The following is a 23,359-nucleotide window of genomic DNA, read 5'->3' as shown; positions in this document are numbered from 1 at the left end:
ACTGACAGTTTTCAAGGACTACCTTCATCCAGGACAACTACTGATAAAGACGGACAGCACCACAGTTATGTGGTATGTAAACAAGCAGGGGGGGTACACACTCCTACCCCCTTTGCAGACTAGCCATGGCATTGCGGAATACGGCCTTGAGCTATCAAGTACAACTACAAGCTCAATTCCTGCCAGGAAAGCTGAATACTCTGGCAGAGAAACTAAGCAGAAATCTCATGGACCCACACAAATGGAAACTGGAACCACGGATTTTCAACATGTTGTCACACAAATGGGGGAGCCCAGACATAGATCTTTTTGCCTCACCCCAGAACTATCAGTTGGACAAATTTTGCACAAGAACTCACCACAAAAAAGCCTGGAAAGTAGATGCTCTGTCCTTCAGCTGGAAAAATCTATCAGTCTATGCCTTTCCCCCTCTGCCTTTGCTCTCCAAAGTTCTACTAAAAGTCAAACAGGACAAACCGAGAATGATTTTGATTGCTCCAGACTGGTCTCGCCAACACTGGTACCTACTCCTGCGCAGTGTGTCACACCTTCCACTGTGGCACCTGCCTCAGACACCTTACTTACTGTCTCAGCAGAATAACCAAACTCTGCACACTCAGCTCCAAACTTTGAATCTTGCAGCATGGCTAATCACCTAAATTCGCCCCTTAGCATCCCTCAGCAAACCTGTGATGGATGTCATTTTGGAGGCGAGAAGACCTAGTACTAGAAAATCTTATGCTGACAAATGGAAAAGATTCTGTGCCTGGAATCAGTCTCAAGGGATAGGCACAGCAGTACCCAACATTCCTCAGATTTTGCAATACTTAACTGAGATGCTTCACAAGGGCCTGTCCTTTTCTTCCATAAAAATCCATGTCTCAGCCATTTCAGCTCATTACAACACAGAACCTCCCCTCTTCTCTCATCCTCTACTAAAGCTGTATCACAGGGGCCAAAAACTTAAGACCACCCAGGAGAGCTCCAACCCCTGCTTGGGACCTTAATTTTGTATTGGAGAAACTCACACTCCCTCCTTTCGTGCCAGCTGCTACTGCAGACTTAAACTTTCTCTCCTGGAAAACAGCTTTCCTTTTAGCAGTCACTTCAGCTATAAGGATTTCCGAATTACAGGCTCTTATGGCAGTGGAGCCTTTCATCATTTTTCATGCGGACAGGGTATCTCTCAGAACCAACCCATCCTTCATGCCTAAGGTGGTGGTATCCAGTGTGGCTCTTAATCAGACAATTAATTTGTCAACTTTCTTTCCCAATCCACAGAACGGGGGGGGGGGCGAATTCTGCATTCATTGGATGTACACAGACAACTTAGATTTTACTTAAACAGGACTAAATCTCAAAGAAAATCTGAACAACTGCTGGTAGCATTTGCTGCAGGGGCAGAGGGAAAGGCTATTTCAAAGCAAACCATTTCCAAATGGATAAGCCATTGTATTTGTTTCTGCTATAAGCACCATGGAAAAATTATCCCCCAGGAGATCAGATCCCATTCCACCAGGGCTGCATCTACTTCAACAGCCTTTCTCAGAGGTGTTCCTACCAGGGACATTCTAGAAGCTGCTACCTGGAGCTCAGTTCATACTTTCACCAGACATTACCATTTACCACTTTTCTCTAAATCCAGAGCTGGCTTTGCCACTGCTGACCTGCAGGGCCTTATAACTGGTCTTAATGTACAATTCCCTCCACCCAGCCATAGCTTTGGGAATTACCCAAATGTAATGAATGTAACAGTGAAACACGAAGAACATAGTACAGTTGTGTACACTTACCATAAATGTAGATGTTCGAGTGTATTTACTGTTGCAGTCCTGGTTACCCTCCCTCTAGCCCCCTATTTTTCTCTGGCTATGCGTCTACTTTCTTTTACTATGCTTAAAAGACCTTTTGGTGTATTTGCTTTTGGTTGGAGATATATTTTTTGTGTTTTCAATTTTATTTGCTCCCCATTTGGGGGGCACCTGACATCTGGGGCAAGAAAAATTGATGTAATGGCGTTGGCTGCATGTTTTATACCCCTGACGACCTGACGTCATGGAAGACGGGACAGCAACTGACGCAGGACCCAAGACTTTGTTAATCAGGCCGACTGAGGGCAAGCTGCCAGCAGATTACCCAAATGAAATGACTGCAACAGTGACTACACTCGAACATCTACATTTATGGTAAGTGTACACAACTATACTTTTCCCTTTTCAGCAGAAGCCTGAGGAGAAAAGCTCCAGAAAAATGATAACATTGCAAAAAGAGCATAGTAAACAGATTAGAAGTAATCAACAAATATACAAAATTTAAACAGAATATCATTAATTAATAATAACATAATGAAAAGAACTATGAATCCTATTTGGAAATTAACTTGGTAGAAGAAGAGAAAAGGAGGAAATGAAGGAATATTAGTAAGCAGTAAGAGAAAATTTTTTATGCTAGGTAGAAGGAGGAAAAGTGAGGGTAAGAGGACAAGTAGAAGATTTTGGGCCTGTAACTGTGTGCTTGGAAAGAACAGAAGAAAGTAAGGGCTTTTCATCCAGAAAAAAAGGTCATTGTCCCACTGTATTCATCCCTTATTAGACCCATTATAGAGTACAACACCCCATTTGGTATGTACCTCACAAAACATCTGCAACAGCTGGAAAGGCTGCAGCAATACCTCACTAAAAGAATTACAGGCCTAAAGCAGATGCCCTATGCTGACTGTCTAAAACTCCAGCTATACTCTGTGGCATAACATCTACTCAGAGGCGATCTCTGCTTAACATACAAGGCCATTTCAAACCCTGAGCTGTTGGACATACTCCATTTAAAGAAATCCCAATCCCTCAGAGCCACACGCTCCAGGAATCTAAACCTTGTCATCATAATGAACAAAACATGCAGGAGGTATAGGTTCCTGACCCCGAGATTCCCAAGACTCTGGAATAGACTGCCCATACATGTCAAGCAGAGCGCCTCCTTGGCCCTCTTCAAAAGGAACCTTGACAATTGGATGGGAGATAGGAAATTCACCCCAGGGATCACGTCAGTCACCCTGCTAGATAAGAGTCCAGGGAAGTAAATATTGTGGGAAGAAATATCCAGGGAATTGTTATGGCTAGGCTTGTATAGGACGTAGGGCCGATAGCCTAGTACCAACCTACGAATGTATAAGGAACATTGATACAAAAGAACTGGAGTATTCTGTAATGTAGTGTGTTATGGGACTTTTGGGTGGGAGTTAACAACCTATAAAAGTTATTTGTGCTTTGAATATTCTTCATACCTGTGGCTTTAGAAAAGGCTTTAATGTTTTGTGCTAATTAGTGTTGACCATGATCTCTCACTCTCTTTCTCTGTTTTACATTTCTTGATGTGTACTGTGTATATGTGATTAATTCTTTCCATAATAAATTTTGTGTATAGCTCTTTTTATTTCAGTCAGTGTTCAACAAATACACTGCCTAACTGGCATATGATTAGTAGTGCTCTGCTACCCTCCCTCTGGCAGACTGCAAAAGCTCAGAGTCCCTCCCACTGCCTGCCTGTGGGTGTGATGGAACAATTACCTGGCAGTTCAGGGATTGCCTTACAAATCCACAGCAGGACCCTTTCAGTTTTCTAGTGCTATAGTAAGAAAGGGATCTCTTGGAGGACTGATTATTTCTCTGGATCTCTTCAGCTGCTGAGCTCAGATAAAAATCCCTTTGGATTTTTATTTCCTTTCTCTGCTTTTTATCTCAGTGCTTGAACAGTATTTTCTGTTGCTTTGACTGTTATTTTTTCCTGATTATAAATTTTGTATATTCTTCTGTTTTTACTTTGACTGGTACAGTCTACGCTGTTGACCAAAAGTTTCATTTGGAAGTTTTGACAGGGAAACTTGGTTGATATTGCAGTTTTTTTGGGAGAGGTTATGATTATCTGACGTGATTGAGCAGGATTATACCATTTTGAACAATTTTTGTATTTAAATCGCAATTTTTGCACTATTTTATATGTTAAACATTTCTGACAGGAATTTTTCATCAGTTTATGATTTATTTCTTGTGTAATACTGCTTTAGGCTGTATTCATTCATTTGGTCTTAAACTTTCCCTTTTTTTGTACAAAACAGAGACTTTTCTGCATGTATTTTGTGCTTTGAATTGTGTTTGTAGCTGAAGGGATGCAGTTGTTACATTAAAAATGGAACACTTAACTGTTGGGTGGAGTAACTGTAATATTACCCAGCAAATATATAATGGGGCTGGAGGACAATGAATGACCATGATGTAATGGGATCCTGTCTCGCCTACATTCATAACTGATGGGCTCGGAGCCGATCCATCGGCTCCGACTCGGCCAGCTAGTACACTAGAATGAAGTCTCTTATTGGCTGGGCTACCCTCTATCCCAGGATGCACCACACCTGCTTCCCCAGATCTCGTTTGCCGCTTTACAAGCTGGACGCGGTCTCGACTTGGCTGGAGCTAAGTGTTTTTTCATTACCTATTTTCTGGTCTTTGACCTTGGGGTTTCTTCACAATTTAATACAACAGCTGTTTTAACGACTATTTTGTGTTTTTTGTTGTGTGAGTGATTGACTGTTTTTGCTGATACTTGTATATCGCTGGTCGGGCAAGGCCCGTTTAAGTTAGAGGGCCTTTGCCCTTCTTATTTGAGTGTCTGTGTTATTATTTCCCTTTTTTCTTCCAGGCAAAGCCCGTTTAAGTTAGAGGGCTTTTGCCCGTTGTTGTCGTGTTCTTTCCTGCTTGTTATTTCACTTGTGAGGTAAATCTCTCTCTGGAGAGCTCGTGCCATTTTTTTCTTGCGCTCTAACAGTTTGGTGTTATTAGTCACTTCTGTTCTTAGCGCTAAATTTTGGTATTTCGATAGTGTTATTACATAGTGTATAGGCATGTCTAAAGAGCAAAAATCAGGGTTCAAAAAGTGCACTAGGTGCAATTATAAAATGTCTATTACAGACAGTCACTCTATATGTGTATATTATTTAGGACCTAAACATTTACAGGAGACATGTAGTGTGTGTCATGCTTTTTCTTCTAGGGTTCTTCAAGAGTGAAAAAATTGATCTTGAAGGGTCTTATTAAGCCCTCTTTTGAGGAAGCTTTGGATTCATCTCCTACTGCCTCTAAAAAGAAAAGGTCGTCGGCTCCGACAAGTCCGTCGGAACCGACTGCTAAGAAGCATAAGTCGACCTCTTCTTCCTCGGCTCCACTGACTTCGGAGCCGAGGGTCGAAGGGTCTGCCTCAATGCCTCTTTCCTCGGCTCCATTAGTTTCAGAACCGCAGGTTGGAGTATTGAGAGGCGAATCACCTCCATCGGTCCCGATGGTTTCGGAGCCGGTGGAGGTGTGCAGCTCAGACTCTTCCCCCTCGGCTCCGAAAGCTCCTTCGGCGCCGATCCTTATTCGTGCTGTGCCGGATCCGGCGCCGATAGTGTTGGAGCCTTTTCGGAGCCAGTCCCCTACATTGTCTGAGCCGAGAGGAAAGTCATCTCGATCCTTGTCTACTTCCTCTAAATCCTCAAAACTGTCGGATTCAGATTTGGATAGGGTTATTCAGAGGCTTTTCCAGTCTCCAGTTTTTGCACAAATGGTCTCGGCTCCGGCCCAGTTGGCTTCGGAGCCGATCCCCCCTCCAAAACACTCGATTCCTCCTCCAACATCCTCGGAGCCGTTGGAGTCGGTGATGGTGGAGCAAGGCCGAGCCATACGGTCGGAACCGAGACCCCCTCGAGGTCTATCGGCACCGACCATTGTTCCTACCCTGTCCTCGGGTTCAGGGTTTGGTACTGGGACTTCCTCAGCCGGGGCCGAGGGGAACATCTTGGGACTGGGTGCCTCGGTACCTAGTCTTCCCCTCGGAGCATCGGCTGCCGGAATTCCTAGTGCCGTCTTGGCCTCTCGGCCAGTGATCTCCATGGAGTCTGGAGGTCCGGCCTTTGAGGCCATGAGGAGCACGCTGGCCATGTCCTTGCCGGCTCAGCAGGCTTCCATCTCACCGTCCCTAGACCTGGAGACTGGTGCTTCTGCCGTACTGCAGTCCCATGACAGCGGGGCCCCAGGGCCTGAGGATACCCCCGTCGAGGGTTCCCTTCTTCCGGGGGGTCCATCCGAAACTGCTTCGGACGAGCCTCCACGGAAGAAATTGTGCAAGAGGAAGCACGTAGACTCCCAAGATGAGTCTGTCACATCGGACACTGACCTTGATGACGCGGAAGGGTCCCCTAAATCATCTTCGGATGATGTCTCTTTCTCGGATATCCTTGAGATTCTGAGACAGGGAGGAGATTGGCAGGCCAAAACCCCTTCCGCTGAGGAGTCAGTCTTCCTCAAGGCCTTCGGGGCCCAGCCCTCCGCCTCCTGGGTGTCTCCGCCCTTCGATGAATTGCTTGATTTGGTTTCTCGAAGGGCTTGGGAACACCCTGATTCTGTGGAACCGGTGCCTGCAAGACCGAATAAATTTCTTTCAGCCCCCCCCCCCAAAAGGAATTTTTAACTAAAGGAGTTCCCGTAGATGCAATGGTGGTGGCATCTGCCACACAGCAGGACGTGGCAGAGGCTTCAACGTCTATCCACCCTCCTAATAAAGATTCCAGGAGCATGGATAGGTACGGGAAGCGTACCCTTTCTTCAGCGGCCTTTACTTTACGGTCGCTGAATTACTTATGTCATTTTACTAGGCTCCAAAGGGACCTCCTTAAAGAGCTAAGTGAGTCCCTCACAGGTAATCTACCTGAGGCGCTAGCCCACACTGTTGGCGCCCAGATGACTACCTTATTTTCCATTGTGAACTCGTCCATGAGGCTCATCTTGTATGCGGCCAAAGGGGCGAGTAGAGCAGCAGGAACAGGCGTCGCCCTCAGGAGACACGCGTGGTTACGCTTGTGTTCATTTGCGGAGGCCTTCAAGTCTTCCTTCGCCGACGCCCCCTTTGATGGGTCATCTTTGTTTGGACCCAAGGTGAAGGACACACTGACTCGGTGCGAGCAGGAGGGCAAGACCTTGACTGCCGTTGGGGCCCGTTTTTCCGCTCCCTCTAGGCCTTACCCCAAGGCCCAGAGAGGAGGGAAAATGTGGTTCAGGAAAACTCAGAGGTCTTTCCCTACTCCACCCAGTGATCCCCCCTCTAGAGGCAGGGAGGGGGATTCAGGAAGATGCTGCCCCAGAGGCGGCAGAGGCCCCCGTAACTCTGGAGACCGCGAATCCTTTCGTGGGTCTTCCTACACTCAACGTCCCTGAGTTGATGCCCGACTGTGCAGCTCCGGAACCAGTCGGGGGTCGTTTTGCGGAACACCCACAAGCTTGGGAAGCTATTACCAGCGATCAGTGGGTGCTCCGGATTATAACCGGAGGCTATCTCATTCCCTTCATCAAGCCCCCCCCTTCCCTTAAGAGAAATCCCGGACGTGCCACCCAGTCAGCGGGATCAGGCAGCAATAGAGATTTCAAAGCTGCTAGAAAAAGGAGTCATCCAGCCTGTCCCCACCGATCAGATCGGATCAGGAACTTACTCAAGATTATTTTTGGTGCCAAAAAAGACAGGGGACTTCAGGCCCATTTTGGACCTCAGTTCATTGAATCGTTTTGTGAAAAAGTCCAAATTCCGAATGGTCACCCTTCAGTCCATTCTCCCACTATTGGAGAAGGATGCCTGGATGTGCTCCATAGATCTCCAGGACGCTTACTATCACATTCTGATAGGTCAAGAGTCCAGGAGACATTTACGCTTCCGCCTGGGAGACAGTCATTTCCAGTTCTGAGCACTGCCCTTTGGTCTCACCACAGCCCCCAGGGTGTTCACCAAGTGTCTGGCAGTGGTGACTGCTCACCTGAGAAGTCTAGGATTCCAAGTGTTTCCTTATCTAGACGACTGGCTCCTTACTGCCACCTCCAAGCACCTACTATTTCAGGCGCTCATGGCCACGGTCACCTTGGGCCGTTTCCTGGGAATTACTTTCAACTGGCAAAAATCTGTACTACAGCCATCTCAGCGTATTACTTTTATAGGCGCAGAGTTAGATACAAAAAGGATGCGCGCCTTCTTACCGGCAGCAAGAATTCAAGTTTTGCAGAACCAAGTCAGATCCTGCCTCCCCCTATCAAGAGCTCCGGCCCATCTGATTCTACAGGTGTTGGGCTCGATGGCATCAACTATACTCCTAGTCCCCTTAGCCAGACTCCACATGCGAGTTCTGCAATGGCTTCTGTCGGTTCAATGGTCCTATCAGGAACTCCCCTTGAACCACTTAGTTATGATTACGGAGAGTTGCCGTCGAGATCTGCGTTGGTGGCTCCTCCGATCCAATGTCGACCAGGGGCGACCCTTTATTCCTCATTCCCTCGTTGCCACTGTGACCACGGACGCCTCCCAGGTAGGGTGGGGGGGTCATTACCTGGACAGGTCTGTCCAAGGCACATGGCAACTCCAGGAAGCGCATTTGCATATCAATATCCTGGAGATGAGAGCGGTACTCTTGGTACTACAAGCTCTCCATCACGCTCTCCCGCAAGGTCCGATTGCTATCCTATCCGACAACATGTCAGTGGTTTGGTATATAAACAAGCAAGGTGGGACCAGGTCATACCCACTGTGCAGAGAAGCCATGAGACTTTGGCACTGGGCGGTAGCTACCAACCGCTTCCTAATGGCAACGCACATACCGGGGAAATCCAATGTGATTGCGGACAGACTAAGCAGGACCATCCTGTTACCCCACGAGTGGTCCCCCAACCAAAGAGTGGCTGTGAAAATCTTCACCAAATGGGGTCTCCCTTGCTGCGACTTGTTTGCCAGCCCCCACAATGCGAAGTGCAGAGAGTTCTTCACTCTGATCCCCTCTCAGGGACAGATTCCCAGGGACGCTCTAACCCACATTTGGCCCCCCGGTCTCCTTTATGCCTTCCCTCCGGTTCCCCTCCTGCCGAGGGTGATACAGAAGGCAATTTACTTGGAGAGTGAAATGATTTTGATTGCCCCGCACTGGCCTCGTCAGGTTTGGTTTCCCTTCCTTCGTAGGTATGCGGTAGAAGGTCCATGGTTTCTGGACCCGGTGCCGGACCTGTTGACTCATCAGTCAGGACAGTCTCACCCATCTCTCAGGTCCTTGAGGTTGGCGGCATGGTTACTCCGCTTCCATCCTTAGTCCGGGACAATTCCCTCTCTCCGGAGGTGATCCACATATTGTCTTCCTCTCACAAACCTTCCACTGTCAAACTGTATTCCAGCAAATGGAAAAGGTTCGCCTTCTGGGCTCAGCAACGAGGTATAGACCCTCTTACCGCCCCAGTATCGGAGGTCTTGAATTTCTTGGCCTCTCTTTTTCAATTGGGCTCTTCAGTTTCCACGATTAAGGTTCAGCTAGCGGCTATCTCTAATTTTCATGCTTCTTTTGAACCTTCATTAATGTCTCACAAACTTTGCAAGTCTTTCCTTAAAGGAGCATGGCTCCTTAGGCCCCCAATATCTCATCCTGTTCCCCCTTGGGACCTAAATTTGGTTCTTGCTGCCTTAACTGCCCGCCCTTTTGAACCAGCTGCTACCTGCGATTTGAAATTTCTGTCCTGGAAAACCGCCTTTTTAGTGGCCATAACTTCGGCCAGGCGGGTTTCAGAGCTTCAAGCTCTTTGTTCTGATCCTCCTTATTTGATATTTCACAAACATACAGTGTCCCTGAAATTAAATCCGTCCTTTTTACCAAAGGTAGCTTCTTCTTTCTGCATTCAACAGGCTCTAGAGCTCCCTGTATTTTTTCCCGAGTTTTCTAATAACGCAGAATATATTCTTCATCAGTTGGATGTCCATAGACAACTGCGTTTTTATTTGAATAGAACTGCTCAGACGCGGAAATCAAATCAACTGTTTGTTTCCTTTGCAATAAACAAATTGGGTCAACCAGTAGCTAAAACCTCCATGGCTAAATGGATTAAAGATTGCATCTCTTTCATTTATTCACAGGCTAACAAAGAGCTTCCCTTTCCAGTCAGGGCTCATTCTACCAGGGCAATGGCTACTTCTGTAGCTTTTCACTCCAAATTATCAATAGATGATATTTGTGCTGCGGCTACCTGGACTTCTCCGCACACTTTCATTTCTCATTACAAGCTAGATGTGGTTTCTCGAGGCAGGGCTTCCTTTGGTTCCACAGTTCTCAGGAGTGTTTTCCAATGAGCCACCCGGGATTTAGGTGCTAGGGACGCTGTCCCATCAGTTATAAATGTAGGCGAGATAGGATCCCATTACATCTTTTAGTTATGTACTTACCATAACTTCGGATGTATGGGATCCATCTCGCCTACATTCATACGTACTCACCCTCCTTCCCCCTCCCATTCGGATTTAGAGGAAATGTAGTTCCATTTGGAGATCTTCTCTTGAAGAACTTTAGTTGGTTGTAGTAACTACTATTTTTTCTGTGTTTGCATGTAAGTATGAAAGCGAACAAACAAGATCTGGGGAAGCAGGTGTGGTGCATCCTGGGATAGAGGGTAGCCCAGCCAATAAGAGACTTCGTTCTAGTGTACTAGTTGGCCGAGTCGGAGCCGATGGATCGGCTCCGAGCCCATCAGTTATGAATGTAGGCGAGATGGATCCCATACATCCGAAGTTATGGTAAGTACATAACTAAAAGTTTCTGGAGTTTTAGTATATATGTGGAGGACAAGCTTACCCCTGGTTACCAGCAGACTGTTAGGGATGTTGTTGGTCATGTTATTCCAGGGTTTATCATCATAATTTAGAAAAGACTTCATTGAAAGGATTGTCACATATGGACTTGGATGATGGCATTATCTCAGGATCGGGTATTTTTCCAGCCTGTGGGCTAGTAAAGTCAATGTTGGAATTAAAAAAAAAAAACTTTAAATTATTGAAAGCACTGAGTAATGCATCTTTAAAAAACTTTAATTTTTTAAAATTACTGAGTAATGCAACTTTTCCATCAATAAATCTGATTACTATTGAAGTGACTACTATGCGAAGTGTAGTGCTGCAGAACAGCATGGCACTTGATTTTATCCTTGCTTCTAAAAGAGGTACATGAGCATTAATCCATATGGAATGCTGCTTGTGTGTACAGGATAATGGCTTGCTATTTGTAGCCACTTAGAAATCATAGAAAAAGTTGTGGAGCTGTCTCATGCTAAAGAGCTGACAGCTATCAGTGGGCATGGCTGAAAAATCTATTTTTTGGATAGGGAGGATGTATTTTAAAACTCATCATGCTTATTGCCATCATTATAATACTTTTAGGAATTATTTTATGTGCAAAATGTTGATTATGAAGCTTCTCAGATCTAGAAAAAGTATTATAGAATGTGCATATTAAGCATCTGGATAAGCATTGTGCATGTTACGGTCAGAAGGAAACTGCATGTGAAAAATGTCTGAGTGTGGAAAAGTATCTACCCATTTGAAAATTTGCTGTTATTGGCCACTTGTTAAGAAATACATGTTGCAAGTGATGCTCCACAGCATCAAATGGGAGATTGAGAAGGGATAAGTTTAAGAAGGGTAAATTTACAATGTTTTAAATAATATTCTTCTTTAGAAGTTGAATCCATATAGCTTCAAGATGGATCCTCAGAGCCTAGGCCTGTCTTGAATTTTTTTATGCTGTCTCAGTATTTTCTAAAGGGCCAGCACAGAAAGTGCCATCACAGATAGCGTCAAAGCATAAGATAGTCCTTTTGCCTAATAAGGAAAGACACAGATAAGGAGTTTTTAGACACTTAGCAAAACAGTACAGTAATATTTAGTTTTAATTGATGGCTGTAGTTTGAGATCTGAAGAAGTTCATTTTAATAAACACAGATGAAAGCGCTTACAACATTTAAAATTTAGTGTCTGCTGTTTGATTTACATTTCTGCATCTTCCTAGTGCTTGTATTAGTAGTTTTTGTCTTTCTAAAAACAAATTGGGTAAAGTGGTTTCTAAAGTCACTGTAGCCAAATGGTTGACTGATTGTATATGCTTTGTAAAGAAGAAGGTTTAGCTTTAACCAACTCCCCCCCAATCACATTCCATGAGATTGGTAACCACCTCTTTGGCCTTTTGGCCAAGAACTTCCATAGATCATATTTGTGCAGCCACTGCTTGGTCCAGTGCCAACACCTTTATTATTCATTACAAATTATACATCCTTTCCAGAAGTAGGGCAGGATTTGGTTCTGCTGTACTCCAGAATATCCTTCCATGAGGACACCTCAAGGGTCATCTAGTTGTGGACTCTGTCACATCAGTTGAGGAAAGAATGAAAATGACAACATCAGAAACAAAAGTTACATACCACAATGATGCATCTGTGTTCATAGGTTCATAGGTAGGTACTAGGCTATTGGCCCGAGGGCATAATTAAGCCTAGCTAAAAAAAAATTTTGCTTACACTTCCCTCCCAAGTGGTTTAGTTTCCTGCTCCCCTGTCTAGCATGGCCTTTCCTGTTTCCCATCCATTCATCAAGATTCCTCTTGAAGAGCGCTGAGGAGCTCTGCCTCACATTTATGGGGAACTTATTCCAGAGCAAGGGAAGTCTCTGGGGCACGGATCTGTCCCTCTAACAAGTCCTGTTTATTGTTGATGTCAGGTTTAAGTCCCTTGAGCGAGTAGCTCTGGTGGATTGGGTTTTCCTTAGGTGGAGCATTTCTAGCAATTTGGGGTTTGACATAGCCTTGTATGTCAGGCAGTGGTCACCTCTGAGCAGCCGGTACACGACCAAGTACAGTTTGAGTTTTTTTTGCCTCATGGCATAAGGCAACTCTTTGATGCCCATTATCCTCTTTGTGAGGTACTTCTGAGGCCTCTCCAGCTGCTGCAGATGTCTTGCTAGCTACATACTGAACGGGGCATTATATTCAATAATGGGTCTGAGTGATGAGTAGAGGGGGGAATAATAACATCCTTATTCCTGGATGCAAACCCTTTTGTGATAAGGTGGGCCACGTAGAAGGATTTTCTAACCACTTTAACAGTATGGTTGTCGAAGGAAAGGTTACTATCCACCTGAGTCCCTAGGTCTCTTATCACACTCTCCGTGGTAAGTGGGCCACCACCTATGTTGTAATTCATAGGTACTTGGTATTTCTCAAAGGGGATGATGATGCACTTTTTGGCATTTAGCTTGAGGCCATGGTTTTGGCACCACATATCTGTATCCGTAAGACCCTTTTGAAGGATATCTATGTCAGTAGGGGTCTCAGTTATGGCACCCAGTTTGCAGTCGTCTGCGAACTTTGTTAGCCATAGTCCCTCCATGTTTGCTTGTACCTCCGAGAAGTAGATACCGAACAGGAGGGGGTCCCAGGACTGAGCCCTGTGGTACATCACTAGTCACAGGTTTGGAGTCAGATCTAGCGTTTCCTATTCTCACTGAATGGGTTCAATCCATGAGCCAGTTAGCAACCCATCTTGTAACAAAGGGGATTATATTTGGATTGGTGAGTTTGTCAATAATTCCCGAGTGGGGAATGGTACCGAAGGCCTTTGTGAGATCAAGGTTTGCTGCATGAACCACCTTTCCCTCATCTATTGCTTTTGTGACCATTTCGAAAAAGTCAACCAGATTTAGGAGACAAGACCTTCCCTTTACAAACCCAAACTGGGGGGGGGTCAAGGGTTTGTAGGTTCCCAATATCTTTGTTTATGAGTTCCATGATGATGCGCTCCATGGCCTTGCAGATGAGACTCGTCAGACTGATGGGGTGGTAATTCCCAGAGTCAGTGGTGGCACCTCCTTTGAGAAGTGGTATAACTGTTGCTGTTCCCCACTCTGTGGGCACATAGCCTGAGGTGAGGCTGTGGTTAAACATGGTATTAAGGTGAGGGATTAATTCGTTTTGGAGTTCATGTAGTACGCAGCCTGGGATGCTGTCTGGTCCCATGGATGCTGTGTTTCTTGCCTTGGAAAGTACTATTTTCACGTGAGTGTCTGTGATTTTAGTGGCATTACAACCTTCTGGTATGGAAATGGGCCCTTTGGGGGGGTGAGGGTGGGGCGAACTTTGCACTGAATCTATCTGCCAGTATATTGGCAATGTCAGTTGGTTCTGTGAATTTTTAACCATTATGCTGTAGCTCAGAGCAGATCTGCGAGTTGTTATTTAGTTTTTTGACATGGCTAAAAAATGCTTTGTGATTGTCTTTGGTGTTTGCTGCAAGTTTTCTTTCAAAGCTCGCCTTAAAGGTTTTTATGAGGGTTCTTAGCTTTTTGCTAAGGTTGGTCAGGGAGCCCCTCCATTCCTGGGTTTTTACTCTTTTTTGCAATAATTTCTTCCTTCTATTATAGACCTTATTTATGGCAGGGGTCCACCAGACTGGTTTCCTCTTTTTGGAGGAGTGGGTCTTGGTCTTGTTTGGGATAGCACAGTCCATGCACTCATGTAGGTGCTTGTAGAGTGCTTTTGTGTAGGATATAGCAGATTCAATCATATTGCCTTTCTGCTGGGGAGTATGGAAGTTTGCCACTTCTGTCTTGAGTAGCATAAAGTTCACCTTGGAGAAGTTTTTCACCATGGTTTCTTTTGGGGCGGGGGGTGAGGGTGGTATGTAGATATCTAGGGTGATGAGTTTTTGATCTGATCTGACCAATGAGGAATTTACCACAGGTGTGGAGCATTTGTCCCTCATGTGGATGATGACCAGGTCCAGTATATTTTTACCTCTTGTGAGGGTGTTAATAAGCTGGTCCAGAGCATTGGAGTTAATGTACTCCAAGAAGCGCTGAGCAAAGGTATTAGTACTTCCGTAGTTTTCCCAGTTGATGTTTGGGTATTTGAAATCACCCAGTATAAGGGTGTTCGGTTGGACTCTCGTGTTTTCCAGTACCTCGAGGAAACTAGAGTGCGTGTCATGGGGCTGGGAAAGTGATCTTTAGCAAGCTACAATCTGGATTGCAGTTTTGCACATTGTCAGTTGCACTTGGATGATTTCCGAGGCTTCATACTTTGCAACAAGTCTGGTGGTGTGGTTATCCTTGATGAATATGGATACATCTCCTCCCTTTGTATTTCGGTTCAGGTTTTGTGGCCGAAATGTGTGGCATGAGTTGTAGCCTGGAATCGCTGGGGTGCTCTCTTGAGCCTTGAACCAGATCTCCGTTACTACTCAAATATCGATATTCTCCATGTTGAGGAGTGCCTTGAGAGAGTGCATTTTGAGGTTTAAACTCTTAGTGTTCAGCAGCATGATCCTCAGTTTTTTGTCACTAGTACTTGTTATGGTGGTGGATTTGTTTTTTGAGCCTTGCCTAAAAAAGGCACTATTGGGTGGCAAGAGCTTTGCCAGTATCCGTAATCCCTAGTGTGCCAGGTGCAAGTCATCTCTGGCGAAGCATCGAGGCTTGTCGAGCATGTCATCCCAGGCAGACAGGTACTGGATCCCCTTTGAATGACACCAAAAACTTAGCCAATTGTTGAAATTTATAATTTTTCCTTTTACTGAGGTATCATTCTTGGTGAGGGTAATATGCTACTCAGGGCTAGGGTCATACCTGCCTTGATTACATAATCAGAGATTTCCTCTATGTCTCTTTTCATGTAGTCTAGGGAGGTACATCTTAGGTCATTCATACCGACATGGACAATGACAGAGTCATGTTTGTTGTCCATTTGCATTCTTCCTCAACTCCCCACCCTCCGTCAATCTGCCCTCCTTCTTATTGAGACCCATGAGATGTATTTTTGGGGTCTATATCACGTTGTCAAACTCTTAAAAGTTTGAACGTCATATGATCAAACTTTTAGAAGTTCAAACGTTTCAACGGAGATCTCCGTACAGTGCGGAATGGGAAGATTTCCTTTTTCTGCACTGTAGTGCGATCTTGGAGTTGGTATATTTAAAGAGCGGGGGGTGTGGGGGGCACAGGGGAGCTTGCCCCCCCTCCTTGCTTAAACTGTTCAGGTAGGTTTTTTCCTTTGGTTTATTTTTTTTATTACATTTTCAAACTTTTAAAAGTTCAATCATATGGTGTCAACCATATGACATTCGAACTTTTAAAAGTTCAGTTATGTAATATAGATGCTATTTTTTAGAACTTACCTGTTCCTGGTTTTGAGCTCCAACCTTTCTATATGTTTTTATCTTGTGTTTTGTAGTACAGTGTCTTGTACATGTAACTGTTAGGGCAGCAAACTCAATCTGAGGTGTACCAGGAGATTGGAGAATTATGGGTCGAGTGAAGAGTTTGAGAGCTGGATCCATGAGTCTGCTAAAAGCATCCAAGTTGGATCCGATGTCAGATCCAAGACCCACAAGTCGAGGAAGAATGAAAATGTGTAACACAGATACATGTGTTAAGTGCATAACTTTTTTTTTAATTTTTCCCAAATGCTGGCTAGATTTAGGAATGTATTCAATTCGTGGTATCATCGTCTGCCTCTAAGATTGGCAGGGTATATAATCTTTTGGAAGTTGAGGCCCCAGATGTGGCAGTATTCCCTCCATTGATCCCAGCATTATAAGATGTTTTTAAGAAAGCCAGCAGTTCTCCTCTGGTGAATGAATCTCTGCCTAAAAAAGTGTTTCAGAAATTCAGGGTGTGCTCGGCCATGCCTGGCCTTCAAGAACCCTTGTCTGCAGACCCTTCCTCTGTGTCCCCAGTGACCTTACCAATAAAAAGACTATGTCTTCATCAAACCCAGTCCCTTAAGATAAACTAGGCAAGGAACTAGAGTCTCAGGGAAATAAGTTGGAGCAGTCTAGCACTGTAGCTTTCAAAGTGTTTAACTATCAGTGTTTTATGTAGTAGTTTGTGTTGAGGTGTATGTATAGTTTTGAAACGTTTGCTGCATTATTAGCTGTTGAGCAGAAATACTATGTGATAGAGATTGCTTACAATGTTTCTCAAGTGTTTAAACATGCTTAAAAGAGTACCTTGGAGGGAGCCAATAATGTGTCTAGAAATGCAGCAATATCAATGTTGGTAAGGAGTTATGAGTGGTTGCACAGCCAAAACTTTTCTGATGTGTTAAAAAGACGAGATTATGAATGATTCTGATTCTGTGTTTGGTTTAGAAGCTAATCAGATTCTAAAACACTGGGATGACAAGGGTAAATTGATGCAAGTGGTATCTTAAGTGTTCCATATCCCCCTCAGGTGTGTGTGTGTGTGTGTGTGTGTGTGTGTGTGTGGGGGGCATTGTGAAGGGAGAATGATCCAAGCTTTCTGGTCAGATTCAGAAGCTTATCATCACATAAATTTACTAGAGCTGAAGGCAGTCGTTCTTGTATTGTGGGAACTACAGGACTGGATTTCTCTAAGGGTAGTAAACATTCAGACAGATAAAATGACAGCAGTTATTCCATGCAAGGCCAAAGTCACCCTCATTGCCCCATTCTGTCCCATACAATGTTGGTTCCTCCTTTTAAAGCCCTACCTGAAGCAGTCCCTTTGTTCCAGGATTGGATTCTGGATCTAATTTCTCACCTGAATGTCATCTGCATCTTCTCAACATGAAACTAACTGCTTAGTTTCTTCAAGTCTGGTGATGGCACAGGATTCTTTCCTTTCTTCTGATGTCTTACAGATTCTCACAGCTTTACAGAAGTCTTCCACAGGTAAAGTATATCATAGTAAATGAAAAATATTTGTCAGATGGGCAGAATCTTATAACCTGTGGCAGAGGTCATATGGTTCTTAGTTCTTATCTTCTATGTTTTGGTTGGTTTCATCTGTTCCACTGTCAAGTGCAGTTAGCGGCCATTTCCTCCTGCTACAGTAGGTATCAGGAATCCTCCTTGGCCTCTAACAAGCTATGTAAAGCCTTTTTAAGTGTGTATTTCGTTTGAGGCATCCTGCAAAGGATCTTCCTCCTCCTCCTTCGGATTTACATTTTGTTTGGAAGCCTTGTCCAGACCTCCATTTGAACTGTTTGCTTTTGCAAAAGTGAAATGATTATCATGAAAAATTGTTCTGCTAGTAGCCATCACTTCAGCTAGGAGGGTATCACAATTTGATGTCCTATCTTCAGTTTCTCTGACCATAGCTTTTCATAAGGATAGGGTTGCCCTCAGAACCAGTCCTTCCATTCTTTCAAAAGTAGCTTCTGAGACCAATTGTTCACAACCATACAGCCCATACATCTTATAGTATTCTTTCTGAATTATCAAAACAAGGGGGAATACATCTTATATACATTGGGCGTACTCAGGCAGCTTTGCTTTTATCTTCATAGAAAGTCTCTTTCAGAAAAGATGAGCAATTACTCATTTCATTCACACAAAATAAACTGAGCAAGAACATTTCTAAGATTTCTCTGTCCAGATAGTTGTTAGACTGTATCTCTTTTTTCTAAACTTCCAGAAATAAATCCTTGCCCATTAAGCCTATAGTTTACTAGAGCCATTGCTGCCTGAACAGCATTTTTCAAAGCTTTGCCTTAGATTAAATATATCAAGATACCACTTGGTCTTTAACTCATACTTTTTGTCAAACACTACAAAGTAGACTGTAACTCTAGAACCCAGAGATTCCTTTGGGATTTCTATTCTAAAGGGTCTGCTGTCCTGAGGACTCCCAGGAGTTGATTATCTGGGCAGATGGACTGAATGAATAGGATATGAAAGTTATGTACTTAACGTAATGATGCAGCCTTTTATTCTAGTCCATCTAGTCCATCTGATACAACAACCTGCCCCCTTCCCCCTACCATTTTATGGGGTCTATATTAGAGCATTGAATATTTAACAGTTCGAATCACTAAAGGTCGACCTTTAGTGATCAAACTGTTAAAACATTGAATGTTCAGAAAAAAAAAAACAACAAAAAAAACTAAACAGTGTAGGCAGGGGGGCAAGCCCCCCTGCACCCCCACACCCCCCACTACTTAAATATACCAACTCTGAGACCACACCACATTGAAGTAAATGGAAATTTCCCCTTACAGAAATTTCCGTTTACTTGTTCGATGTTCTGTAGTTTCGACATTGTCGGCTTTCGAGAATGTAATATAGACCCCATTTTATGTATCTAAGGATCTTCATCCTCAGTCAGAGGCTGTACAGATGCACTTAGTAATAGGCATCAGAACTGAGTTACTCAGGGAGGAGCAGGCAATTATGGGTGAAAAAGCTTAAGAAGGGCTTGGTGCACTAAATCTGCCTGATATGATCTGAGATGTTGCTCGAGGATCCATACATCATATCAGACAGGATGAAATGAAAGGATCTATCATTATGGTAAGTAGATAACTTTCATTTCTGGGACTGTTTTGCATGTCTTTCAGTTCTTGTATTTGTAGATTGAGAACTGTATCCACATTCTTGGCGTTACATCAAATAAATTCAAAGGTGTGATTTTCTTTCTTCCCTTGTGCATGATCTTCATGGACAGGATATAATAGCACAGCTGAAGTTTGGAGATTGTCCAGTTTAGAGTTATAATGGTTGCATCTCTGCTGCTTGCTGACAATGTTCCTTTGAGACTGAAGTCACTGCATTCTATTATATGCGTTAGAGCAGTTTGTTTCTGAATGTAAGGTGGCACAGATGAGAATCAGCACTTCTAAATCCAAGGTCAAAGCTGCCTTCCATAAAAGAGTGGAATGCTCTGTATAGGAAAGGGATGGAACAGCTACCTCAAAAGGTGTAATGTAAATATTTGTGAATCATGTTCATGAGTAAGGATGGCAGAACTGTACCTGTAGTTGACTCATCTATCACCCCTGGTGCCAGTCCCTTGTCTGGCCTCCATGCCAAGATCTATTTCCCACCTGCACTCCACAGCTCTTCATGTAAAGAGAAGAAAAAAGTCTGCTCCTTTAGTTTGGTATTCCAGTGCAAATCCCTGCCCCCTCAGCTCTTTTTGTAAACTGTAGCAAGCCAGTCACTACATTTGTAGCAAATAGCTTGTTACAGCTTTCCTCACATGAAGTGCTGAAGCACTGAAGTGCATTTCTCTACCATACTGGCACTCAGAAATGCCAGTACAGAAAAAAGTGCAGGAGTTGCGCTTCCCAGTTGTGCACCCTAACACCTATAACCCAGAGCAGCTACTCCCTTCACCCCACACTTGTTATGCTTCTGGAAGATGGAACAGCTTGGGAGACAGGCTAGTGAATGGGCACAGCTGTAGCAGTACTGCAGGTAGCCTACCATACTGTTATGTGAAATGGGAGCAGAGTCCTAGGACAAATTTTAAATTTCCCAGTCACTGTATGCCCCCATACTCACTTATAGTCATGGACTTCGGGCAGCGACTAAAATGTTGAGGTCTTGTATACTAGTGGCTGGAATATGGTTCCTTTATAAGACAGCAATATTCACTGTGCATTACAAAGTGAAGAGATCAAAAATCTGGGAGAAACATGAGTACAGCCTCTTGTTTTCAGGATTGAAACGAGCTGGTTGAGGTGGATTTAGCACCTAGTGAGGATGATCTCATAGGACTCAGGGCAAACTCGAGACATGATGGAGAACTGCATCTCTCAGCTTGCCTGGAAAGACCATAGCATCCTTCTTAAGGCAGAATATTGCTGCTGGGGATAGGGAAGCTATGTCTGCCCTGCTGACCTTGTTACCATAACCTTTCCCAAGATAAGCAGTTAAGAAAATGGATGAGATAGCTGGATGAATGGATGGCTGATAAATGAATACTATTTCCCCTTTGTGTTTCACTGAGTTTAGTTGTTAGGGTTCTCCTTATAAAAGTAGCAAAAAGGGTCATCTGTATTGCAAGGTCAGTAAATAATAAATATGTACATTGCTAAGGAACAGCTTCTTAAAATCTGTTTTATGTCATCTAACTATGCTCTGATAAAGGTGTGCATACAGTTAAATATGCCAGCAGCAAGACCAGAATGTGAAGACCACATTTTTCAGTTGGATTTATGCATCTGTCAAAGACATGCATTTTAATGAAAAGATTAGTCAGGTTTGTTTTAATGCATTCTGCATATGAAAATTCTAGCCTTTTATAAGAGTAAGGTTTCATAGATTCATAGGTAAATATTAGGATAGCTGCTCTTACAGGCCGTTTTAAACCTATAACCTATCCCACTTGGTTATAGATTGGCCTTGCCCATCCCATGGTCAGCAATTATATATTATCCCAACAAGAATAACCATAGATAATTTCAGGGTAACCATTTGTGGGATAAAGCATTTAAGAGCTGCCTCTGTCCATTAGTAGTACAGGGAGCAGTCATGGGGTAAATTTTCTGTTTTCCAGCAATAGATCTACGTTGAGCTTTATTTAATATGGACAGGGCTGAACTTTGTTTTATATGGATGGGGAATATGTTTCACATCAGCGGTATCCTCTGCAAGATATACCTTTCTATGTTACTAAAGCAAAATAACTTTTGTAAACACATTTGAGGTTTGAGATTGCACAGTCACTCACTAACATAACAAAGAATATATGTTACTATGCTTGAACATATTAAAGGGAAGAATATTTTATTTTTACCACCCACTGAACATTCACTGATATGTTGTGAAACATTGCATTTCAGATCTCAGCAATGAAGCTGTCTGTACTTTCACAGAAATTGGAATTCTAATTAAGCAGTGGGGAATACTTTAGACAGTTTATTCTAGGTGCTTGATTTGACTGTTTAACATAATTCATTGATACATCCCATACAGTTATATCCTACACCTACTATAGCGCAGAGAGAGAGAGAGAGAGAGAATCAGTTTGAATAGATGAATGAATTAAATTAATTGCTAGGATGAAATGAGAAATGCAAATAAATGATGTTAAGAGGCCATTAGCAGTGAAAATACACTCATTGTCAAAACCAATATTTCTGTATCTGAAAAACAACTAATGTTAAAACATGAACTATATTTTTGTGTGAAAACAACATAGGCTTGCCTTATTTATGTTTCTTTTGTAACAAGAAGGCAAAAAGTAAAACATGTATCATAAGAAATAGAACTGCATTAAGTATAAGCATTTCCTTGCAGTTACATTGTACAAAAATTTTGAAATTTTGTTCAGTAGGCATTAAAGGCAGACAATTTTTGTGGTTATAGTCTTTATGAGTTTTTGCTTTTGCTGTATTGTGAATGACATGACATGAGTGAAAGCATAATAATTTTCATAAAGAAAAGTTTTAGGTTAATTTTGAGCTTTGTGTCACAGCTGACTATTACTGCATCTGAAAAAGTTAAATACAATTGTGGTGCAAGATATCAAATGGCGTGTTGCAACGGCTGTGTAATGAAGTTACTGCAGCATTGAATTCTGAATGCTTGCAGACCACCTTTGTCTTCCTGAAGTATTAACTATCCTTGCATTTTTTTTTTTGTTTCCCACCAGGGAGTCAATTACTGAGCTGCAGAAATAACCCACTTGTTATCACAGTTATTCATGACCTCAGTCAACCATTCTACAGGACCCGGGCTGTCTTAATTAGCTTCAGATCCAAGTATGTGGCAATCTCTGGGGTGGCCCTCCGTTCTTTCCACAACTTTGACCCCATCACAGTTAGAAACTGCCAAAATGATGAGATCTACAGTCCTGATAAGCAAAGGTGAGTCATTACACTTGTTTTTGACATTCAGTTGGTCACTGTTTTTGACATAAACTAGCCCAGTCAGTGAACAAGAAGAACAAACTTTCAGCTTTTGCAGTCTGAAACTATTCTCATTCTTAAATCTTGTGTTTGTGTGTCACCTTCGACTCTAATCAGACATTAATAAGACAGAAAGTCAGGACACTGCATATGCATGTGCAAAACCATCTGGATGCATTATTCATTGACAGATGCACTACAGCCTACATAAAATTTTCTCTTATTAGTAAACAACCTTATTTTTTTCTGCTTATGATACAAATCTGGCAGTCATTACTAGAGTATATGGGTTTCTGGTGGTGCAAGTTTTCACACAGTAACAGCCTTCACCGATTTTGCAAGTAGCTTTAAATCCACAGATGTCATGAAATGGTTTACACAAAACTTTGACAGTCATATCCACTTGGGGCTTAGATGTGGTAAACAACTGCCATACCTGTATTTATTATAGCATTCCTTTGTCCTTCTGCCCAGTTGAGGTAGAATAAAATAGTCAAGAGTATTTTCAGTGCTTTGCACTTGCACATAGAAGTCTGCAAACTGGCATAGATAGGTTTTTTTTTCTACAGAATACAGTGCCAACTTTTTAATTGCATTTATTTGCCTATTTTCAAAGATCTTCAGAGTGTACACATAGCAGATTAGTTACTGTAGCTTGTAAATTGACTTGAAAATGAATCTGGCAATTTTGAGCTGGATTTGTGTATGACATGAAGCCATGAAAACCGTGAGACTGGATGTTACATTAGAAGGTCTCGTTACAGTTTTCTAACAAGTTCTTGGACAAGAAGTTGAAGAGATCTTGCCTCCAAAAACTGAGATAAAAGTAGACTACTCCAGAGATAG

The 23,359-nt window shown here is 43.1% G+C and overlaps 1 protein-coding gene across 1 annotated transcript in view; it reads left to right on the top strand.

The window, feature by feature from the left end:
* Window positions 1-23,359, top strand: part of PAPPA (pappalysin 1) — a 3,990,201-nt gene that overhangs the window by 3,085,099 nt on the left and 881,743 nt on the right. The window contains exon 13 of the mRNA XM_044058178.1: window positions 22,258-22,471. Coding sequence (XP_043914113.1) covers window positions 22,258-22,471 — 214 coding nt within the window. The remainder of the gene's footprint in view (window positions 1-22,257; window positions 22,472-23,359) is intronic.

Source organism: Protopterus annectens, chromosome 16.part0 (assembly GCF_019279795.1).
Source record: "Protopterus annectens isolate FY-2018-M chromosome 16.part0, PAN1.0, whole genome shotgun sequence".
Taxonomy (NCBI): domain Eukaryota; kingdom Metazoa; phylum Chordata; order Ceratodontiformes; family Protopteridae; genus Protopterus; species Protopterus annectens.
This window is presented reverse-complemented; position numbering and strand designations above follow the sequence as displayed.